Genomic DNA, 23,246 nt, shown 5'->3' on the forward strand with positions numbered 1-23,246 from the left:
TATTTATGAACAGAAATACCTTATGGCAGATTAGCACATGATGAGAACTGATAAGTTTGGGAGAGCAACACCATTCTGAGCCCAGATTGCTTAGACTTCTACATGCCATTTGTTGAAACATCAACCTCAGAAGCAAAGACATCTCATAAACCAAATTGTAAATAAAAAAAACAAATTATCTTTGTAAATGAAGCAAATCAAAATATTTAAAATGTTATGAACAATGACAAAAGCAAGATTATTAAGGTCGCTTCTAAAAGATTTAAGGGGAAGAAATGGATTGGCCCAATACTGGGCATAGGGATCGCAATGCATAATTACCCCTTGCCCATTCCCAATATTTGTGCTGTCTGCTCATCTACATGATTGCAGCATGCAGCCCAGTGCAAAGCGCGCTACTGACTGATTGCACACTCAGCAGGAGGGCCAGGTGCGTGCATGGCTAGCACGATGCACAGCTAGCCTGCACCTCTTAAAGGGGAGTTGCACTCATGTTCCAGCAGCTGCTTGAGCAGTCTCAGGAAGACTTTGGTGCAAGGTATAGGACAGCAAATGGAACAACAGGCCAGAGAGAGATTTCCCAGGTTTTCGGGTGCAGCACTAGAGGTCTTAGTGATGAAGGTTGAAAGGAAGAGAGATGCCATAGTTCCATAGGGGCCTTGATGGCAAAGGGAGCAGGTGGCTAGGGAGGCCAATTCCTGGATTCTGGTCCCAAGAACCTAGTTGTAATGCCAGAAAAAGTTCAATGACCTCACATAGACGGTCAAGGTTGTCATATAATATCATAAAAGGTTGTTACTGGGCAGAATACGTAAATAGTCAGTGACTGTCATCACCGGAAGTGATGTAACAGAACTTGTACAGAACCTCATGCAGAGTGAAATTAGAAGACATAGAAGTTAGATGAATGTAAATAAACTCCAGTTCCTGTTACTGTCAATCTCTCAGATATTCCTTTATTATACTAATCCGCATTAGAATATTACAAAGGTCAGTGAATGTTTCTTCAAATGAAAAATCCTATCCACTGCACCGCCAAACTTTCATGCTGCTCAATGCACCAGTGAGTATTGGAAGCCTCCCCGCAAGCAGTCCAGGCAGTGGAACCGTTGTTTCAGGATGCCGATACTTTGCTCCATGACCTTCCTAGTGACTGCATAACTCTCATTGTCCATGCATGTTATTGTGGTGGAGGGGAGTCATGAGGCAGGTATAGAACGAGTAACTCTTGTCACCAAGCAGCCAAGCTCCAGTTCTTCAAGGTCAGCCAAAGACAATGGGTCCAGCTGACTGATGCAGGGTGAATGTGTGGTGGCTGCTACTTGTATAGTTTGCATTTACAAACAGGATCTTCTGGGCAAGGTCATGTACTAGCTGCACGTTAATGGAGCAGTAACCCTTGAGGTGGTGGTACATCTCTCGGTTGACATGTGGGGCCCACAGCATCTCATGCAATGCAGTCAATGGCACCATGCACTACTGGAAATCTTGCTAGCCTGCAAAAGCCATATGCTCACTCGTCCTGTGAGCAGACAATGAAGGCCTCTCTCCTTCTGTACGGGGCCTCTGTCACCTCCCTGCTCCAAGGACAGATGGTAAACTTAGAAATGTTGGAAATGTCACCTGCTCTCACCTGGAAGGATCTGCTGGCATAGAAATTTAGAGCCACAGTGACCTTGACATTTACTGGCAGTGATGACTTCGCCCTGCTGTAAGGCTGCAGGTTGGCTTGTGGTGAATGAACTATGTCATCTCCTTGATGAAACATAAGTGCCTCGGTCCACAACCGAATGTTGCGGATTGGCACATTTCAAGGTCCAGGACTGTGTGCTGAGGGACGCACTAAAGCTTGGGGCAGCCACGGCAAAGGCTCAATGGGGAAAGACCACTGTGTAAGGTCCCCCCACCAAGCTGAACTGAGGGGCTGGATCCATGGGAAATCCCTCGACCTCCACCCGGAATATTTTCATGTGCTGTAAAATATATATGGCATGAAAAATGAAATGGAAGGGTTGTGAGGCAACTCACTCCTGTATTGAAGGAAACTGACCTCCTTTGCACTGTTGATATTTTTTGACTTGGTGCTGTTTAGAACTGTTTTGTCATGTATTTTTTTTACAGATTTTTATGAATAAAATATATTTTGGAAATTAAAAAAACGTGCCTCAGCAGCGATCTCTCTCCATTGTGGGTAAGAAGCTGGTCACCAGATGCGAGGTGCTCACGTTGTTGCTGTACGTGGCGGAGGTCTGGCCCATAACCGACTCCTGCGCAGTGGCGGTCACCCGAGCCATTTTCCACTTCATATGGGGATCCAAAATGGACCGGGTCCGAAGGGACATGATGTTCAAACCTCTGGATAAGGGCGGGAAAAACGTACCCAACATCGCCCTCATCCTGATGACCACCTTCATGTGCGGCTGCATCAAGCTGTGTGTAGATCCCCAGTACGCAAACACCAAGTGTCACTACGTGCTGAGGTTCTATCTGTCCCCGGTGTTGCGAAGGATGGGTCTGGTCACATTGCCGCGGAACGCTCCATCCAGTTGGACCGTGCCGTACCACCTATCCTTCGTGGAAAAGTTTCTGCGGAAAAACACCTTTGACCACCAATCCATCAGGCAGTGATCTGCATGGAATGTCCTCAAGGCCCGACGGGAAAAGGAGATGGTGGATCCTGTCGGGTGGTTCCCCAAGCAGACTGCCAAAGTCATTTGGCAGAATGCCTTGTCACCAGAACTCTCAAACAAGCACTAAGATGTAACTTGGCTGGTGGTGAGAAGAGCCCACCCCGTCAGATCCTTCCTGCATGCTCGGAGTCTCACACCCTCTGCACAATGCCCTCGAGGTGGCTGTGGTGGAGAAGAGACAGTTGCCCACCTCCTTCTGAAATTTGTCTTTGCACAACAGGTGTGGAAAGAGATGCAGTGGTTTTTGCCGAGGTTCATCCCAAGCAGCTCTGTAACACAGGAGTCTGTGCTCTATGGGCTGTTCCCAGGGACGCACACCGAGATAAACATCAACTGCTGCTGGAGGACTATCAATTCGGTGAAAGATGCTCTTTGGTCTGCCCGAAACCTGCCGGTCTTCCAGCGCAAAGAGTTGTCCACGACCGAATGTTGCAGACTGGCACATTCCAAGGTCCAGGAATACGTGCTGAGGGACGCACTAAAGCTTGGGGCAGCCGTAGCAAAGGCTCAATGGGGAAAGACCGCTGTGTAAGGTCCCCCCACCTAGCTAAACTGAGGGGCTGGATCCATGGAAAACCCCTCGAACTGTATGCAGAAAATGTTTGTTTGCTGTAAAGTGTACTTGGCATGTAAAATGAAATGGAAGGGTTGTGAGGCATCTCACTCCTGTATTGAAGGAAACTGATCTCCTTTACACTTTTTGTATTGTTTGACTTGGTGCTTTTTGGAACTGTTTTGTAATGTATTGTTTACAGATTTTTATGAATAAAGTATATTTTGGAAAAAAAAGAATCATAAGTGCCTCAGACACTACTCCTAGCTGACATGGAGGTAGCAGAAGTGCTCACTAAAGATCCTTGGTGGGTACGGCCTTCTACTGAGAGCCCTCCTCTTCCTCCTCCTTCTGCATGCAGCTTCCCCTCTCTGCTGCCTATGCTCCATTTCCAAGTCAGACTGCAGCCTAAGAGGTACTACAACTATCACCCCCCGCCCCACTGCCATTACTGAAGAAGGCTTTCCCCTTATAGGCCTCTGAACTTCTCTGGCCTCTTTGTCAAAATCCAGTATCACTTACCTGTAAATCTGAAGACAGGAGTGGCAGTGGCTGGCAGACCTGTACGGAAGGTGATCTGGAGCGGGAGCTGTAAAAGAGAGCACGGGGCTCGAGGCCCTCACTTACCTGAAGACATGAGCGGCGGCGGCTGGTGGACCTGCTCTCTCTCTCGGTGCGCCCTGAGACTTGAAAAAAAACTTAGTGACCTCACGGGAAACCTGCAAGGTACTTGTTTGGGTGAGTAGCAGCTGTTAGTGCATTTAAATAGCTTAAAAAAAGGAAAGTTTTTTTTTGTTGAAAGAAAAAACCTCTAGTGATAAGGTGAGTACTACTAAAGTGTTTTTTTTCTTAATTCATTGTAACTTATTAAGGACTTTAGATTGTAATGGGTAGAACAAGGCCCCTGGTGTAATTAGTATTTTTTAATTAAGGGAGTAACTAATTCATCTAAAGGTAAGTCATGGCAGGAGAGCTCTGCCCCGTGATATGCTCCTCCTGCGCTATGTGGGAAGTCAGGGATGCTTCCTGTGTCCCTGACGACCATGTGTGCACGAAGTGTATCCAGCTGCAGCTACTGACTACCTGCATTATGGAGCTGGAGCTGCGGGTAGATTCACTGTGGAGCATCTGTGATGCTGAGGACATCATGGATAGCATGTTTAGAGAGGTGGTCACACCGCAGATAATGGTAGCACAGGCAGAAAAGGGATGGGTGACCTCGAGGCGGGGCAGTAGGCGCAGGCAGGTAGTGCAGGAGTCCCTTGTGGCCATCCCCCTCTCAAACAGATATACCACTTTGGATACTGTTGGGGGGGATGACCTCCCGGGGAAAGAAGCAACAGCCAAGTCCGTGGCACCATGGAGGGCTCTACTGTACAGCAGGGGAAGAAAAAGGGAGGAAGAGCTATAGTGATAGGGGATTCTATCGTAAGGGGTGCAGATAGGCATTTCTGTGGCTGCAAATGAGACTCCAGGATGGTATGTTGCCTCCCTGGTGCTAGGCTCAAGGATGTCACGGACTGGCTGCAGGACATTCTGAAGGGGGAGGGTGAGCAGTCAGAGGTCGTGATACACATTGGTACCAACGACATAGGTAGAAAGAGGGATGAGGTCCTGCAACAAGAATTTAGGGAGCTAGGTAGCAAATTAAAAAGCAGGACTTCAAAGATTGTAATCTCTGGATTACTCTGTGCCATGTGCAAGCGAGTATAGAATAGGAGGATAGAGCAGATGAATGCGTGGCTGAGGAAATGGTGCAGGAGGGAGGGCTTTAGGTTCCTGGATCACTGGGTCTGCTTCTGGCAAAGGTGGGACCTGTACAAGTTGCACGGGTTGCACCTGAACCAGAACGGGACCAACATCCTTGCTGGGAGGTTTGCTAGTGCTGTTGGGGGGGGTTAAATTGATTTGGCAGGGGGATGGGATACAGAGTGGAGGTACAGTAGGGGATGAGGCACAGCCAAATATAGAATAGAAACTGAGTCAGTCTGGAAGGCAGAGCAAATATAGACCTGTTAAGGCACAAGTGAAAAATGCATTTGCTTTAATGCAAGGAGTCTTACTAGTAAGGCAGATGAATTGAGGACATTGATTAGCACATGGGATTATGATATTTTTGCTATCACAGAGAAATGGCTGAGGGAGGGGCAGGACTGGCAGCTCAATATTCCAGGGTATAGAATCTTCAGGCATGACAGGGGAGGAAATAAAACAGGAGGTGATATTGCACTGTTGATCAAGGAGTCAATTACTGCAGTCAGGAGGGATGATATCTTAGAAGGTTCCTCAAATGAGACCATATCGGTAGAACTTAAGAACAAAAGGGGGGCAATCACTTGGCTGGGTGTGTACTACAGGCCTCCAAACAGTCAGGGAGAGATAGAGGAACAGATATATAGGCAAATCTCTGACAGATGCAAAAATAATAGGGTAATAATAGTAGGAGATTTCAACTTACCTAATATCAACTGGAAATGTCTTAGTGCAAAAGGCTTAAAGGGGGAGGAATTCTTAAAATGCAGACAGGAAAGCTTTTTGAGCCAGTACATAGAAAGTCCTCCAAGAGAAGGGGCAGTACTGGACCTAATCCTAGGGAATGAAGCTGGACAGGTGGTAAAAGTATCAGTGGAGGAGCATTTCGAGGATAGTGATCATAACTCTGTAAGATTTAAGGTAATTATGGAAAAGGACAAAGATGGACCAGAAATAAAGGTACCGAATTGGGGAAAGGCCGATTTCAATTTGATAAAACAGGATCTGGCCAAAGTGGACTGGGAGCAGCTACTTGTAGGAAAGTCTACATCAGGCCAGAGGGAGTCATTCAAAGAGGAAATAGTGAGGGTTCAGAGCCAACATGTACCTGTTAAGGTGAAGGGTAGGACCAGCAAGTCCAGGGAACCCTGGATGTCAAGGGATATGGAATATTGGATCAAGAAAAAAAAGGAGGCTTATGTCAGATTTGGATCGCTGAAAACAGCGGAGGCATGAGAGGAGTATAGAAAGTGTAGGGGGGTACTTAAAAAAGTAATTAGGGGAGTGAAGAGGAGACATGAGAAAACATTGGCGGGCAAGATAAAGGAAAATCCTAAGGTGTTTTATAAGTATATTAAGGGCAAGAGGATAATCAGGGAAAGAGTAGGGTCCATTAGGGACCAAAGTGGCAATCTGTGTGTGGAGCCGAGTTCATAGGTGAGGTTTGAAATGATTACTTTTCAACTGTTTTCACTGTGGAAAACGACGATGCAAGTGTAGAGATCAGGGAGGGGGATTGTGATATACTTGAACATATTAACATTAAAAGGGAGGAAGTATTAGATGTTTTAGCGGGCTTAAAAGTGGATAAATCCCCAGGCCCTGATGAGATGTATCCTAGGCTGTTATGTGAGGCAAGGGAGGTGATAGCAGGCACTCTAACACAACTTTTCAGATCCTCTCTGGCCACGGGAGTGATGCCAGAGGACTGGAGGACAGCGAATGTGGTACCATTATTCAAGAAGGGCAGCAGGGGTAGATCACTTAATTACAGGCCAGTGAGTCTAACATCAGTGGTTGGGAAACCTTTGGAAAAAATTCTGAGGGACAGGATTAATCTCCACTTGGATAGGCTGGGCATAATCAGGGATAGTCAGCACGGCTTTGTCAGGGGGAGTTCGTGTCTAACTAACTGATTGAATTGTTCGTGGAGGCGACTAGATGTGTAGATGAGGGTAAAGCAGTTGATGTAGTCTACATGGACTTCAGTAAGGCTTTTGATAAGGTCCCGCATGGGAGATTGGTTAAGAAGGTAAGAACCCATGGGATCAAGGGCAATTTGGCAAATTGGATCCAAAATTGGCTTAGTGGCAGGAAAACAGAGGGTAATGGTCGAGGGTTGTTTTTGCGAGTGGATGCCTGTGACCACTGGTGTACGACAGGGATTGGTGCTGGGACCCTTGCTGTTTGTAGTGTACGTTAATGATTTAGACGTGAATTTGGGGCGGCACAGTGGCGCAGTGGTTAGCACCGCAGCCTCACAGCTCCAGTGACCCGGGTTCAATTCTGGGTACTGCCTGTGTGGAGTTTGCAAGTTCTCCCTGTGTCTGCGTGGGTTTCCTCCGGGTGCTCCGGTTTCCTCCCACATGCCAAAGACTTGCAGGTTGATAGGTAAATTGGCCATTAGTAATTGCCCCTAGTATAGGTAGGTGGTAGGGAAATATACGAACAGGTGGGGATGTGGTAGGAATATGGAATTATTGTAGGATTAGTATAAATGGATGGTTGATGGTCAGCACAGACTCGGTGGGCCAAAGGGCCTGTTTCAGTGCTGTATCTCTAAAAAAAAACTATAGGAAGTATTATAAGTAAGTTCGCAGATGACACGAAAATTGGTGATGTCGTAAATAGTGAGGAGGAAAGCCTTAGATTACAGGACGATATAGATGGGCTGGTAAGATGAGCGGAGCTGTAGCAAATGGAATTTAATCCTGAGAAGTGTGAGGTGATGCATTTTGGGAGGACTAACAAGGCAAGGGAATATACAATGGATGGTAGGACCCCTGGAAGTACAGACGATCAGAGGGACCTTGGTGTGCTTGTCCATTGATCACTGACGGCAGCAGCACAGGTAGATAAGGTGGTTAGGAAGGCATATGGGATACTTGCCTTTATTAGCCGAGGCATAGAATATAAGAGCAGGGAGGTTATGATGGAGCTGTATAAAACACGAGTTAGGCCACAGCTGAAGTACTGTGTACAGTTCTGGGCACCACACAATAGGAGGGATGTGATTGCACTGGAGAGGGTGCAGAGGAGATTCATCAGGATGTTGCCTGGGCTGGAGCATTTCAGCTATGAAGGGAGACTGAAAAGGCTAGGGTTGTTTTCTTTAGAGCAGAGAAGTCTGAGGGGGGACATGATTGAGGTATACAAAATTATGAGGGGCATTGATAGGTTAGATAGGAAGTGACTTTTTCCCTTAGCGGAGCGGTCAATAACCAGGGGTCATAGATTTAAGGTAAGGTGCAGGAGGTTTAGAGGGGATTTGAGGGAAATAATTTTCACCCAGAGGGTGATTGGAATCTGGAACACACTGCCTGAAGGGGTGGTAGAGGCAGGAACCCTCACAACATTTAAGAAGCATTTAGATGAGCACTTGAAACGCCATATCATACAAGGCAATGGGCCAAGTGCTGGAAAACGGGAGTAGAATAGTTAGGTGCTTGATGGCCAGCACAGAAACGATGGGCCAAAGGGCCTGTTTCTGTGCTGAAAACTCTATGACTCAATGAAATCCAAAATATTTGCAAATCTCCTCAAATAACACTGAACACAGTACTTCCACTAACTCTGCACCAGCAAAAGAAAGTCAAAAGCACCTCATTTGAAGGTTGCATGGTTAGCCCTTTTAATAGAGATAGAGGAGGCAGGGTAGTGGGGGCTGGTGGGGGCTCCCTCATGCAAGCTGAATACGTGTTCATTTTGGAGTGATTAAGAGAGGGAGTAAACAGGACCTGCGTGATCCAAAATGGCAGGCCATGCACCAAATCAGTCACCCTGCAATCTTACGGCACACTCATAGTACATCTGAGCTGACAGTCTGGATGCCCAGTGAGGATTGCACTGAGAGTGGCTGGAAGCATTCTAGCCAATAGTTTTGGAGTTTTAGGCTCCTGTAGCGCCGACACCAATGGCTTGACAGAATCAAATTTCACAGCCTTACTTTGTAATTTTTCTTACAATTTATATTCTATGACTTATTGGGAGCATTTTGTGCCTTATTGATGCCCCATTTTTCAGCTTGAATGGGGCAAGCTGAAAATTGGATAGAACAACTGCCAATGAGTTTCAGCCTAAGGTCTACCAATTCTGATTTTCAATTGGGCCTTGATTTAATCAACCAGTTTTCCTGACAGAACCAGTGGGAGCCTCATGCATATATTTAAAAATCACTATCCTATGGAGGCTCCAATGCAATTTTGAGCTTTAACTGAGTCATAGAGTTATACAGCACAGAAACAGGCCCTTCGGCCTATTGTGTCTGTCCCGGCCATCAAGCACCTATCTATTCTAATCCCATTTTCCAGCACTTGGCGCATAGCCTTGTATGTTATGGCATTTCAAGTGCTCATCTAAATACTTCTTAAATGTTGTGAGGGTTCCTGCCTCTACCACCTCTTCAGGCAGTGCATTCCAGATTCCAACCACCCTCTGGGTGAAAAAATGTTTCCTCAAATCTCCTCTAAACCTCCTGCCCCTTACCTTAAATCTATGCCCCCTGATTATTGACACCTCTGCTAAGGGAAAAAGTCTCTTCCTATTTATCCTATCACTGCCCCTCATAATTTTGTATACCTCAATCAGGTCCCCGCTCAGACTTCTCTGCTCTAAAGAAAACAACCCTAGCCTATCCAGTCTCTTTTAATAGCTGAAATATTCCAGCCCAGGCAACATCCTGGTGAATCTACTCTGCACCCTCTCCAGTGCAATCACATCCTTCCTATAGTGTGGTGCCCAGAACTGTACACAGTACTCCAGCTGTGGCCTAACTAGCATTTTGTACAGCTCCATCATAACCTCCCTGCTCTTAAATTCTATACCTGGGCTAATAAAGACAAGTATCCCATGTGTCTTCCTAACCAGCTTATCAACCTGTGCTGCTGCCTTCAGTGATCTATGGACAAGTACACCAAGGTCCCTCTGACCCTTTGTATTTCCTAGGGTCCTACCATCCATTGTATATTGAGTGGAGCATGGGCTGCACAAGCCTTCCCCACCCACCCCCCCACCTAGTTGGGGCTGAAGTTAGAGTCTGCTTCAAAAACATGATGATAAACTTTAATTTGCTGAATTTTGTTGGGCCAGGAGGAGCATTAATGCTCTTCACTGGCCCCATAAAAACTCTGCTGGTCCCTCCACTGTCCTCCCCATGTTGGCTTAACTTTGTGGAGGATTTACATAACTTTCCTCCCTCCCAATTGACGAGCTCCCTGTTTGCACTCATGGAGTGCTGGCAGCTTCCCAATTTTATGTAATTAAAGTATGACCACCAAAATCAATTGGCCCTCCAACCAGTGGCATCAGCAGTGGTGCGATCATTCTGCCTACTGCCTGTCCACTTGAAGCATGAAATGAAAATTGCTCCTGTTTTTGCATAGAATTACATAGAATGCACAATAGAAACTGGCCACTCAGCCCAACTAGCCTGTACTGGTGTTTGTATGCCACATGAGTCTCCTCCCATTCAATCTACCTCATCTCCAGAATTTTCAGCATTTCTTTCTATTCCCTTTTCTCTCATGCACTCTTCTAGTTTCCTTTTGAAAGCAGCTAAGCTATTTGCTTCACCCATTTGCTGTGGTAGAGAGTTCCACATTGTAAGCACTCAATGAAATTGCCTGTTATTTACATTTCACTCATTTGCTGTCTCTAAAAACTTTCATGTTGCAATTATTTGCACATGTCACTCCACTTTTTAAGAAGGGTGAAAGGGGGAACCAAGGAAATTACAGACCAGTTAGCCTGACACTTGTGGTGGGCAAGTTGCTGGAGTCTATAACCAAGGATAGGGTGACTGAACACCTAGAAACATTTCAGTTAATTAGGGACAGCCAGCATGGGAAGGTCATGCCTGACAAATCTCATTGAAATTTTTGAAGAGGTGAGGAAGTTAGTGGACAGGGGAATGTCTATGGATGTTATTTATATGGACTTCCAGAAGGCATTTGATAAAGTCCCACATAAGAGACTGTTAACTAAGGTAGAAGCCCATGGAGTTGAGGGCAAACTATTGACATGGTTAGGAAGTTGGTTGAGTGGTAGGTGACAGAGAGTGGGGATAATGGGCAAGTACTCCAATTGGCAGGATGTGACTAGTGCTGTCCTGCAGGGATCTGTGTTGGGGTCTCAATTATTCACATTATTTATTAACGACTTGGGTGATGGCATAGTAAGTCATATATCCAAATTTGCTGCTGATACAAAGTTAGGCAGCATTGTAGACAGTCTAGATGACAGCATAAAATTGCAAAGAGATATTGACAGACTAGGTGAGTGGGCAAAACTGTGGCAGATGGATTTCAATGCAGACAAGTGTGAGATTATCCATTTTGGACCAAAAAAGGATAGAGCAGGGTACTTTCTAAATGGGAAGAGGTTAAATACAGTGGATGTCCAAAGAGACTTGGGAGTTCAGGTGCATAGATCTTTAAAATGCCATGAGCAAGTGCAGAAAATAATCAAAAAAGCCTTTATATCTAGAGGATTGGAGTATAAAGTCACAGAGGTTATGCTGCAGCTGTACAAAACCCTGGTTAGACCCCACTTGGAGTACTGTGAGCAGTTCTGGGCACCACACCTTAGGAAGGATATATTGGCCTTGGAGGGAGTGCAACGTAGGTTTACAAGAATGATACCTGGCCTACAGGGGTTAAGCTACAAGGAGAGATTACACAAATTAGGCCTGTTTTCGCTAGAATCTAGAAGGTTAAGATGTGATCTGATCGAAGTCTTCAATATATTAACAGGAAAAGACAGGCTAGATAAAGATAAACTATTTCCACTGGTTGCAGATTCTAAAACTAGGGGACATAGTCTAAAAAATTAGGACCAGACCATTCAGGAGAGATGTTAGAAAGCACTTCTTCATGCAGAGGGTGGTAGAGGTTTGGAACTCTCTCCCACAAACAGCAGTTGAAGCTATAACAGTTGTTAAATTTAAATCTGAGATAGATAGATTTTTGTTAAGCAAAGATATTAAGGGATATGGGCCAAAGGCAGGTATATGCAGTTAGGCCGCGAATCAGCCATGATCTCATTGAATGGCGGGACAGGCTCGAGGGGCTGAATGGCCTACTCCTGTTCCTATCTTCTTATGTTCCTATATTTGCAATCATTACAGCGAGGGGTATAAGTCATGTGAAATAGACCACTTCCCCATTTCAGAAACTCACCGTCAGCTTCAAGAATTTCCCCAGGTCAGGTACAGGAGAGTTGGATGCAGAAAAAAACTCTAATTTGTCCTAACAAGGTGCCTTTGCCACATTGTTAGACTCCATCAGTTTGATATCTCCAGCCAGCCTTTATCCCTTCTCATGCTTCGTCAAAATTGATAATTAATGCCAGTTTTGAGCCATGTAGTTATGCATTAAGAATTGGGTTCAGATTGCCCAGATTCATTTCACATAGTCAGCAGATAGAGGGATTTTCTTTTAATCAGCCTGGGTGGAATAGAAATCAGACCACAGAAGGAAAAGGCTGGTGTCTAACCTATTTTGTCTCATTCTATTTTTGTATACATAACATATGCAATTGTGTCAGTAAAAAAGCCAGCTAATTCCATAAATCCAAAAAAAAAAATTGATATTGATGTTAACATGTAGAATAAACTACATATTAACCTTGCATATTCTGTTCAGACACTAGTTGTGGAAACATTTGTTATGAAGTAATAAAAATCTTATTGAGTGAATAACGTTATTTTAATGGAGGTTATTAAAGGAATAGGTTTTCTTGTTGCAATGTGGGCTATGTCTTGAATTTCTCCTCAGATATCACCAAGCTTCTACTTTACATGGGATGAAGTATTACATTTATGAGGGCATTCTTGTCCCAACTATTATTTGTTGCAAGAGTATGGTTTGTATCTAGTATGAATACTTAAATGTGAGAGGCATGCCCAGAAAAGTACACAAGCTGACCATTGGGTGCTGTTCAGTAAAAAGATATTCATCTGCTTAATATCTCCAGAGCAGTGTGGTAACCCTGCTTAAAATATTTGATAAGGCCATATTTAAGTGAATAGTCAATGAGAGAAAGGTGGTTCCAGTCATTATCCTATTATGCTACATTTCATTCATATCACAATAACATGTGAGAGTTTCTTTCACCAATAGCATTTATCAAAGACTCACTGAATAAATTGTGTTTTCCCAGAGCCCCAACTGCAATCATTTCTTTAACCGATGTCAGACTTGGAACTATGTAATTAACCATTTTATGTAACTAGTTTTGAGCTGTCTAGAAAATGTCAACTCAGTGAGAAATGTCATATTGATGCAATTCATCATCACACTCAATGTACAAATTTAATCTCACTTCATGGTCCCTTAGTGCATGGCAGCCATTAGATCCTAGACTAAAATGAAAATTTCAGGAGCATTCCAATACACATTCATTATCAACATGCTTGAACGGTTGGCATGAACAAAAGAAAAAATTATCACTCCTAAGTTTCTGGAACAGTTATTAATGCCCTGAGTCACATGAGCTACTTTTTAATCTTCAGTCGTGGATTGGAAACAGTTGCAGCATTTGAACATATCTAACGTTGGCTACCTGATGGCTCAGTGAGTTTATTTGATGAGCAGTTGGGCTATACAAACCAAGGAAGTCCTATGCTTAATCTTTGGTCTGTACTGAGTCAGCTTGTCTTCACTGGGTGATGGTAGATGGCACTACAATTGGGTTCAGCACCTCTGAGGAAGAAAGGGAAACACAACTAAGGTTTCTGCTTCTCGTCACTTACTGCTGGAAGTGTGCATATGTGGGCACTGGTTGAGGCAGGGATCAACCTCAGTTATAATGCTCCATGTGGGTACTGGTTATCAAGGTTCATGCAAAATGATGGGCTCTTGGGTGAGGTTTTAGAGGAAAACCAACAACAATAACAACTTGTTCTTGTGTGCAAATAGATTCTACTGCAAAAGCTGCAAAAATTGAACTGACTGAAAAGGAAAATATGAAAGAAAAGATGGATCAAATCTGGAAGCACTGGATTAATTGTTTTATCAAGTGCTTTTAATGCAGTAAAACATCCCAAGGTGCCTCACAGTTGCATTATCAAACAAAATTTGACACCAAGCCATACAAGAAGATATTAATACAGATAACATGAGTCTGAAAGGAGAAGAGGGAGTTAGCGAGGTGGAGAAGTTTAGGGCTGGATTTCCAGAGGTTAGGGCCTAGGCAGCTGATGGCACAGCCACCAATAATGGAGTGATTAAAACTGGGGATGCCAAGAGGTGCCCAGAGATTTCAGAGGGTTGTACGGCTATAGGAGGTTACAGAGACAGGAAGGGTTGAAGCCATGGAGAAACTTGGAAAATAAAACATATGTCAATCAGGAGCCAAAGGAAGTCAATGAGCACAGGGGTGATGGGTGAACAGGACTTGGTGTCAGTTAAGTGCAAGTCAGTGAGAAGTGAGCCCCTTCAAGAAAAGAGGAGAGAGGAGAATGTCAATAAAAAATATTTAACATTATCACTAGTTGATTTCCCATGTCATGGTAGGCTGGTATACGGAACACAGATTTTAGGTACACAATTTCATGAAGCTTTACACACTTGGAACACTTAACAAGCTTTTCAATGTCAGGTGACATGCTTTATACTCATGGGGGGGATGATAATGCAGTCTTGCTAAAGCACACTAAGATCATTGCTCCTTTAGACACTGCGTGGATGTGCACAAATAAGCTGACCTCACCTGAAAATACAAATCTAGTTCATTTAAGTATTTTAGTGACATTCCCCATGGACATTGCATAATGTGCCAATAGTACCTTGCGGAACTGGGGCTGGAATGTTGGGTGCTAACAGCCAAAGAATAATTTGCATTTCTATAGCGGCACAGTGGCGCAGTGGTTAGCACCGCAGCCTCACAGCTCCAGCGACCCGGGTTCAATTCTGGGTACTGCCTGTGTGGAGTTTGCAAGTTCTCCCTGTGTCTGCGTGGGTTTCCTCCGGGTGCTCCGGTTTCCTCCCATATGCCAAAGACTTGCAGGTTGATAGGTAAATTGGCCATTAGCAATTGCCCCGAGTATAGGTCGGTGGTAGGGAAATATAGGGACAGGTGGGGATGTGGTAGGAATATGGAATTAGTGTAGGATTAGTATAAATGGGTGGTTGATGGTCGGCATGGACTTTTTTTTTATTAGAACATTACAGCGCAGTACAGGCCCTTCGGCCCTCGATGTTGCGCCGACCTGTGAAACCATCTGACCTACACTATTCCATTTTCATCCATATGTCTATCCAATGACCACTTAAATGCCCTTAAAGTTGGAGAGTCTACTACTATTGCAGGCAGGGCGTTCCACGCCCCTACTACTCTCTGAGTAAAGAAACTACCTCTGACATCTGTCCTATATCTATCACCCCTCAACTTAAAGCTATGTCCCCTCATGTTTGCCATCACCATCCAAGGAAAAGGACTCTCACTATCCACCCTATCTAACCCTCTGATTATCTTATATGTCTCTATTAAGTCACCTCTCCTCCTCCTTCTCTCCAACGAAAACAACCTCAAGTCCCTCAGCCTTTCCTCGTAAGACCTTCCCTCCATACCAGGCAACATCCTAGTAAATCTCCTCTGCACCCTTTCCATAGCTTCCACATCCTTCCTATAATGCGGTGACCAGAACTGCACGCAATACTCCAGGTGCGGTCTCACCAGAGTTTTGTACAGCTGCAGCATGACCTCGTGGCTCCGAAACTCGATCCCCCTACTAATAAAAGCTAACACACCATATGCCTTCTTAACAGCCCTATTAACCTGGGTAGCAACCTTCAGGGATTTATGCACCTGGACACCAAGATCTCTCTGTTCATCTACACTACCAAGAATCTTCCCATTAGCCCAGTACTCTGCATTCCTGTTACTCCTTCCAAAGTGAATCACCTCGCACTTTTCCGCATTAAACTCCATTTGCCATCTCTCAGCCCAGCTCTGCAGCCTATCTATGTCCCTCTGTACCCTACAACATCCTTCGGCACTATCCACAACTCCACCGACCTTAGTGTCATCCGCAAATTTACTAACCCACCCTTCTACACCCTCTTCCAGGTCATTTATAAAAATGACAAACAGCAGTGGCCCCAAAACAGATCCTTGCGGTACACCACTAGTAACTAAACTCCAGGATGAACATTTGCCATCAACCACCACCCTCTGTCTTCTTTCAGCTAGCCAATTTCTGATCCAAAGCTCTAAATCACCTTCAACCCCATACTTCCGTATTTTCTGCAATAGCCTACCATGGGGAACCTTCTCAAACGCCTTACTGAAATCCATATACACCCTCGAAAAACTCAATAAGGTTTGTGAGGCACGACCTACGCTTCACAAAACCGTGCTGACTATCGCTAACTTGGTGGGCCGAAGGGCCTGTTTCAGTGCTGTATCTCTAAAGTAAACTAATAGCACCTTTCATGATCTCAGGATGTCCCAAAGCACTTTGCAGCCAATGATGTACTTTCGGTGTGCAGTCACTATGGTAATATAGGCATGCAGCAGCTAATTTTCACACAGCAAGCTCCCATTGCTAAAATAATCAAATAATCAAAATCTAGTCGCACTGTGCATCCCTTTGACCTCCCTCTGCTTCAAATATTTATGCACTTTTTGTTCAAATCATGCAATATTTTCTGCCTCAACCACTCCTTGTGGCAAAGCATTTCATGCCTTCTGGATAAATAAATTTCTCCCAATCTCTCTCCTCACTTCCTCATTGATCATTTTAAATTGAAGACACTTCATCATTGTTTTCCCCTTTTCACCTATCAAAGCTTTCATAACTTTAAAACTCCCCATTAAATATTTTCTCAACCTTCTCTGTTCTCGTGGAAATAGTTTCAGTATCTTGCCTTTCCTTGTTACTGCAATTGCTCATCCTTGGTATCATTCTGGTAAATCAATGCTGTGTGCTCTCTATAGTTTTATTGTGCTTTCTCTAATGGGACACCAAAACTGCAGACAGTGCCCTAACTGTGGCCTAACCAAAAGCTTATATAAACAGATAATTATCACTATACTCATACTCTATATCCCTATTTATAAAACCTAAAAATTATTTTGGCTTTTTTCATGGCTTTATCTGTCTACACTTTCACTTTTAGGGAATGATATATTTGAATCCCTAAACGCCTGCGTCCATCCACATCCTTTGGCATCTTCTGATTGAGTGCATATGGCTATTATAGCTTTGTTCCTCCCACAATGTTCTACTTCACATTTCTCTATGTTAATTTGCATCTTCCACGTATCTGTCAATTGTGCTAACCTATCTAGGTTCACCTGAAGTCCTCTTTGCTGTTTATCAACTCCCTTACTTGTTTCATCAGCAAATTTCAATATTATGCTTCCATGCACAAGTCTAAATCACCTCGATATTTTGAGAACAAAAGTGGACTAAGCACTAAAATAAAAGCAAAATACTGCGGATGCTGGAAATCTGAAACAAAAACAAGAAATGCTGGAATCACTCAGCAGGTCTGGCAGCATCTGTGGAAAGAGAAACAGAGTTAACGTTTCGGGTCAGTGACCCTTCTTCGGAACTGGGTTCCGAAGAACTGGGTTCGGAACTGGGTTCCGAAGAAGGGTCACTGACCCGAAACGTTAACTCTGCTTCTCTTTCCACAGATGCTGCCAGACCTGCTGAGTGATTCCAGCATTTCTTGTTTTTGTGTGGACTAAGCACTATTGCCTGAGATGCACCATTTCCAACTCTAGTAAAATTTGATCATCACACATTAACCCTAACCCTCTGTTTTCTATCCATCGAAACATGTTCTATCCATTGTACTTTAGTTCCTTTTATACACCTGAATTTTTACACAGCCTTCCTGTGACATAAATAATCAAACACCTTCTGAAAATCTATACATCACATTTACTTCATTCCCTTTATCTATCCAATCAGTTTTCTCTTTTAAAAAACTCATGACATTTGTTACACAACTTAGATTTAACTATGCTGGCTGTTAGCCCATGTATTTTTAAATGGTCATTAATTTTAAGAGCTTGCCCACAACTGATATTAAACTGGTTAAAGTTAACCGGTCAATTCTTTCCCCCATCCACCCCTCTGAACTTGTTACATTGCCGATCCCCCCAGTTTGCACATCTAGAGAGGACTGAAAATTGGTAGTCAGAGCCTTCAGATGCTGACTGCAATCCCAGAATTTTCTGTTTTTATTTCTCATCATACCCTCATGTTGTCTAGTTCATTAGTCTGGCCTAAAATAAAAGCAAAATACTGCGGATGCTGGAAATCTGAAACAAAAACAAGAAATGCTGGAATCAACAAGCAGGTCTGGCAGCATCTGTGGATGCTGAGTGATTCCAGCATTTCTTGTTTATGTTTCAGATTTCCAGCACAACTCTGCTTCTCTTTCCACAGATGCTGCCAGACCTGCTGAGTGATTCCAGCATTTCTTGTTTTTGTTTCATTAGTCTGGCCTGTTGGTTTGATTTTAGTTGTACAATGAAAAGGCAAATTGCAATATTGCTGTTTCTAGTGCAACACATCTAGAAAGACTTTGGAGTATTTAAAGGTTTATAGCAATTGAAAGCATAACCAGTTTTACCCAAAGATTCTGGTTCGCTTTGTTGGTTGCTGGATAAAGCAGGTACTAAGTTAATTACGCCAGCAAGGAACTACACCAGAAAGATGAACATGCATTCTCCCTCCGAAAGCTTAGTTGCTATCGATGAAGGTTACGTGAAATGCAGTGACAGGTGTATAGGAGCCATAGATGCCTGTTGGCAGGGTTCACAAGAGCTCATCCAGTGAGGCCTGTGCTGCCTGCCTATTATGTAAGACATATTACCAGAAGTACATTGATAGACTGAATGTAAGCAATAATAGATTGTTCTTGATGAATGTTTCAACTTTATAAATTGCCTATGCTTTATGCATTCTGTTACAGAAAGATTAGTCCAAAATTACTATGTGGACCATTAAAGTACAAATATTAAATATGCTCATGAAGCTCCTTTGTACACTTTTTAAACAGATGTATTAAGCCAGTACACCTTTATGATTTTGCCACAGGCACTAATTGGAGGGAATCTTCATAAATGCTTTTGTGATGTTGATATATGTAGTGACCAGAGCACATCTTCTCAAGAATTTATTTTCAGTAACAATGATTACTTTCAGTATCACAAAATCTCCTATTTTGAAACAAGGATAAAATAATGAAATTGGATTTGTGCATCACATGTTCATTGGGATTTTTGCGGGGGGTGGGGGGGGGGGCGGTGCGGCAGGTAGGTTGAGTTTCAGGTTCACCCCAACTTGCCAACATGAAGACCAGACCATGTTAAATCCCTGCCCTCATTTAAAAACATTAGGCCAAGTCCGCCCAGAATCTGGCATCAATGACTTGGTGCTGGCCAACAGGTTTGGGCATGCAAAGTTACAAAGTAGCCACCTGGGAACAGTTCCTGGCAAAGTTAAATCTGGAGGGGTGGAGTGCTGAAGGTAATTGTGGGGGTGAGAGGGAAGCCCAAGGAAGGGGACATCTTGGGTTTACTACTGAACCTCCTCCTTTGGTCCAGAAGAAAAGCTTTAAATAAAAAATAAAAACCTCTGGTTTTCTTGGCCCTCTTTTGGGGCTGTTGTTGCTTGGGGTTGGGTTTCCTTGGTAAGGCTGACACCAGCCAGTAATCTCACTGAAAACTAGATAAATAATTTTGCAGTCTGATTGATTGGCATGAGTACAGTCGGCAGGGGGATAGGGAGTCAGGAATTGGGAGGGTCTGAAGTCGGTAGAGGGCTCTGAAATTGGGTGGGGAGCAGAGAAATTGGGGACGTTCAAAAGAATGTGAATTCAAGAGGGTGGCTGAGGAATGTGCATTCGAGAGATGAAAATAGGGGCTTGGGGAATAGGTGTAGGGTGAGGAAGGAGGGCTCGGTGGAGTGGGAGACTGGGGAATGGGGAATGGGGAGAGAGACACTGTGGTATTTGTTTGTTGGGGTATAGATGAAGACTGAGGAATGGGGGATGGTGAATAGGGGTTCAGGGAGCGAGGGAGACTGGGGAACGGGGGCTCAGGGAGAAAGGGAGAGAGAGACTGGGAAGTGGGAGCTCAGGGAGAGAGGAAGACTATGGAATGGGGTTTCAGGAAGAGAGACTGGGGAAATGAGGGCTCAGAGAGAGAGGGAGACTGGGGAATGAGCTGAATGACCCCCTGTGTGATCAGTTCTATAACTCTATGAAAACTCCTTTATGAGTCCAAGCTCATGGAGTGGTTTAGAAATGTTTGGCGTTAAGCTGGATTTAGGTCATACGACCTGTGTGAACAGCCTCAAACACTTAAGCTCACTGCCTTTTGTGTGATCTTTTGGTTTGTTCAGCTCAGTCTGTGAAGTTCTGACAGACATTCCCAGCTTTGAATTTCCACCTTCATATGAAATCTCGTCCAAACCAGAGTCCAATGAGAGAGATCAGGCCTGTTAAAAGTATCATTGATTGTGGAGCCTGACCACACCTTGTCAGTGAAGGAAGATTTCTGGCTTATGGTTTCAGGATAAATATCAGCCGGTTATAGGATTACTACTGGTTACAGGTCGGATATTGGGCCATTACATCAATTACTATCAATTACCTATAAACTATCAATGAGTTATAGTATTACTATTCATCATGAGGGGAATTAAAGTGCTCCCACTATTATTATTGTCGATCAGTGCAATTTCAGTGAATTACCATTAGTTACAGCTGGAATCAAATCATCTCTGGTTCCCCCTGTAGATCTCTCCCCTCCCTTCAGATTCCCCTTTTCCCCACCCTGGGCTTCCCCTCTTTGCATGGTTCTTGGAATTTTTTGCACAACAGTTGCTGGTGCAAAACCATAGGCAAAAATGCTTGACTACAGTTAACCCAACTTTTATAAAGTAAATGCAATAGCATTTCCAGAAATTATATGAGCAGATGTCACATGATCAGAAGTCATGTGACCAGGCATCACATCAATGTCATATGGTCAGAATGTCATGTACTGCAATCTCCAGGAATGCCTCCAACCAGAGTTTGCAACCCTAGGGTGAGGGCCTTGCAAGCTGACCTAAACATACCTGTTGAAACGGCACATGGGGCAAAGTCGCTGAGAAATGGTTGGGTATGAAACTGCAACGATCTTAACCCCTGATTTCATTGGGCACAGGTGTTTCAGTTTCTGCTGTTGTCAAATATTATAATGGTCTATAATTCACTCACTTTGAATAATAATTATTTCAGTGGAAGACATTACAGCCTGACATTTGCATTTTTCTGTATACCGTGATGTTACTGAAGTTGCTGCACTGGTGATACAGCATTGATTCTCGTGAAGGTCAAGCTTCTTCCTTGGTTTTCTGAGTCTTTGTTCTGAAGCCATCATTACTTGCACATTGAGAGTGCCACTGTGTTTACTAGAGATTTCGGGTTAACCTTGAAAAGAGGACACATTGTACCAGCTGCTCTTTCAAAGGTTACATGAAAAACAACAGCTGTCATACTGGAAAGCTAATTGTAATGCCACTACCTGCCAGAGCATAATTTATGCAATGTCTGTAAGTTTGACTGAATAACATGAAAGAGGTCATGTGACCTCTTTTCACATTTTAAACATCGGGAAATTAAATGTGTTTAATGTCTGGCAGTTTATACTGAGAAATAGATAAGATTCTGCAAGGCAGCATCTGAAATTTGAGAGGAACAAATTCCCTACTGCACTTTCAAAGTGATGATTAGAAACTGTCTTGCTTTGTTGTTTATAATTGAAGGTGTATGTTACTTTGTAGCCTTCTGGGTACAGTGAAAACGCAAATATCCATGTTGCCCAGAACAATGTGTAATTTAAAAAAGACATCATTTTAGGGAAGGAAGCCTGGTATTAAAGTGATTTTAAAGTGATCTTAGAAACAACGTGCAGAAGATAAACAATTTTTTTTTAAATGAAGATATTCAATGAAAGTCATTTTAAGTTGGTGAGCTTGAATTATGGGGAGGGATAGGTACAATAAATTCTCGAAGCAGTTTGTATGGCAACTCTTTCATGATAGTTAATAGGAAAGAACCACAAGATCTTCTCCAGTTCAAAATCTTTTCTTAATGTTATATTTAAAGGTGAATCTTGTTTGCTAGTTATTATGAGATCTTTCCTTACTGGTGCACACGTAATAAGTGGTTATCACACATCATCATTGCTAATAATTATTTTGTAAGCTGGAATTATTTTTTGGTCAAATTTTACAACCTCTTTATCAACAAAATCATATTAAAAGTCCTTGGTAAATTCTTCTCTATCAACGTTTTCCAAAATGCCTTAAGAGAATAGTGGGTGAGACTGTTAAATCATGGTGGGATTGGAAGGTAGCAAACATAATCCCACTGTTCAAAAAAATGAGAGAGAACATCGGGAACTATAAGCCAATTAACCTAACAAAAGTAACAGGACAAATGCTAGAATCTGTTATTGGGGAAGTAGTACTCAGAGAATCATAACATAATTAATTAGTCAGAGTCAACGTGGATTTACGAGTGGGAACTCATGCTTGACAAATCTGTAGAAGTTTTTTGAGGTTGTCACTAGCATGTTAGATAAGAGGGATCCAGTGGATGTTGTGTATTTGGATTTTCAAAAAGCATTCAATAAGTTGCCATAAAATTACACAAAATTAGGATTCCTGGGATTGGGGATAATATATGAGCATAGATTGAGGGTTAGTTAATGGACAGAAAACAGACAGTAGGAATAAACGGGTCATTTTTTGGGTCGACAGGCGCACTGTAAAGATCAGCTTACAATCTATATCAGTGACTTAGATGAGGGTACTGAGTGTAATGTATTGAGTGTAACAATACAAAGTTATGTTGAGTGACTGAGCAAGAACATGGCAGCTGGAATATAATGTGGAGAAATATGAAATTCTCCACTTTGGTAGGAAAAATAGTAAAGCAGAATTTTTTTTAAATGGTGAGAAACTGGGAAATGTTGGCATTCAGAGGGACCTGGGTGTCCTTGTACATAAATCGCAGATTGATAACTTGCAGGTACAGCAATCAATTGAGAAAGCAAATGGTATGTTAGCAATTGTATACAGTCTTAGTGAGGCCACACCTGGAGTACTATGTTCAGTTTGGCCTCCTTACCTAAGGAAAGAAATACTTGCTTTGGAGAGAGTGCAACAAAGGGATTGAGGGAATTGTCCTATGAGGAGACATTGAGTAGAATATGCCTATGTTCCTGAGAGTTTAGTA

At 43.3% G+C, this 23,246-nt stretch overlaps 1 protein-coding gene across 1 annotated transcript in view; it reads right to left on the reverse strand.

Annotated features, from left to right (window-relative positions):
* The window catches only part of LOC137384021 (cell death regulator Aven-like), a 56,567-nt gene extending 35,186 nt beyond the window's left edge, over positions 1-21,381 (reverse strand). The window contains exon 1 of the mRNA XM_068057587.1: positions 21,222-21,381. Within this exon, the coding sequence (XP_067913688.1) occupies positions 21,222-21,381 (160 nt within the window). The remainder of the gene's footprint in view (positions 1-21,221) is intronic.
* Positions 21,382-23,246: the final 1,865 nt, after the last annotated feature.

Source organism: Heterodontus francisci, chromosome 25 (genome assembly GCF_036365525.1).
Source record: "Heterodontus francisci isolate sHetFra1 chromosome 25, sHetFra1.hap1, whole genome shotgun sequence".
NCBI lineage: Eukaryota > Metazoa > Chordata > Chondrichthyes > Heterodontiformes > Heterodontidae > Heterodontus > Heterodontus francisci.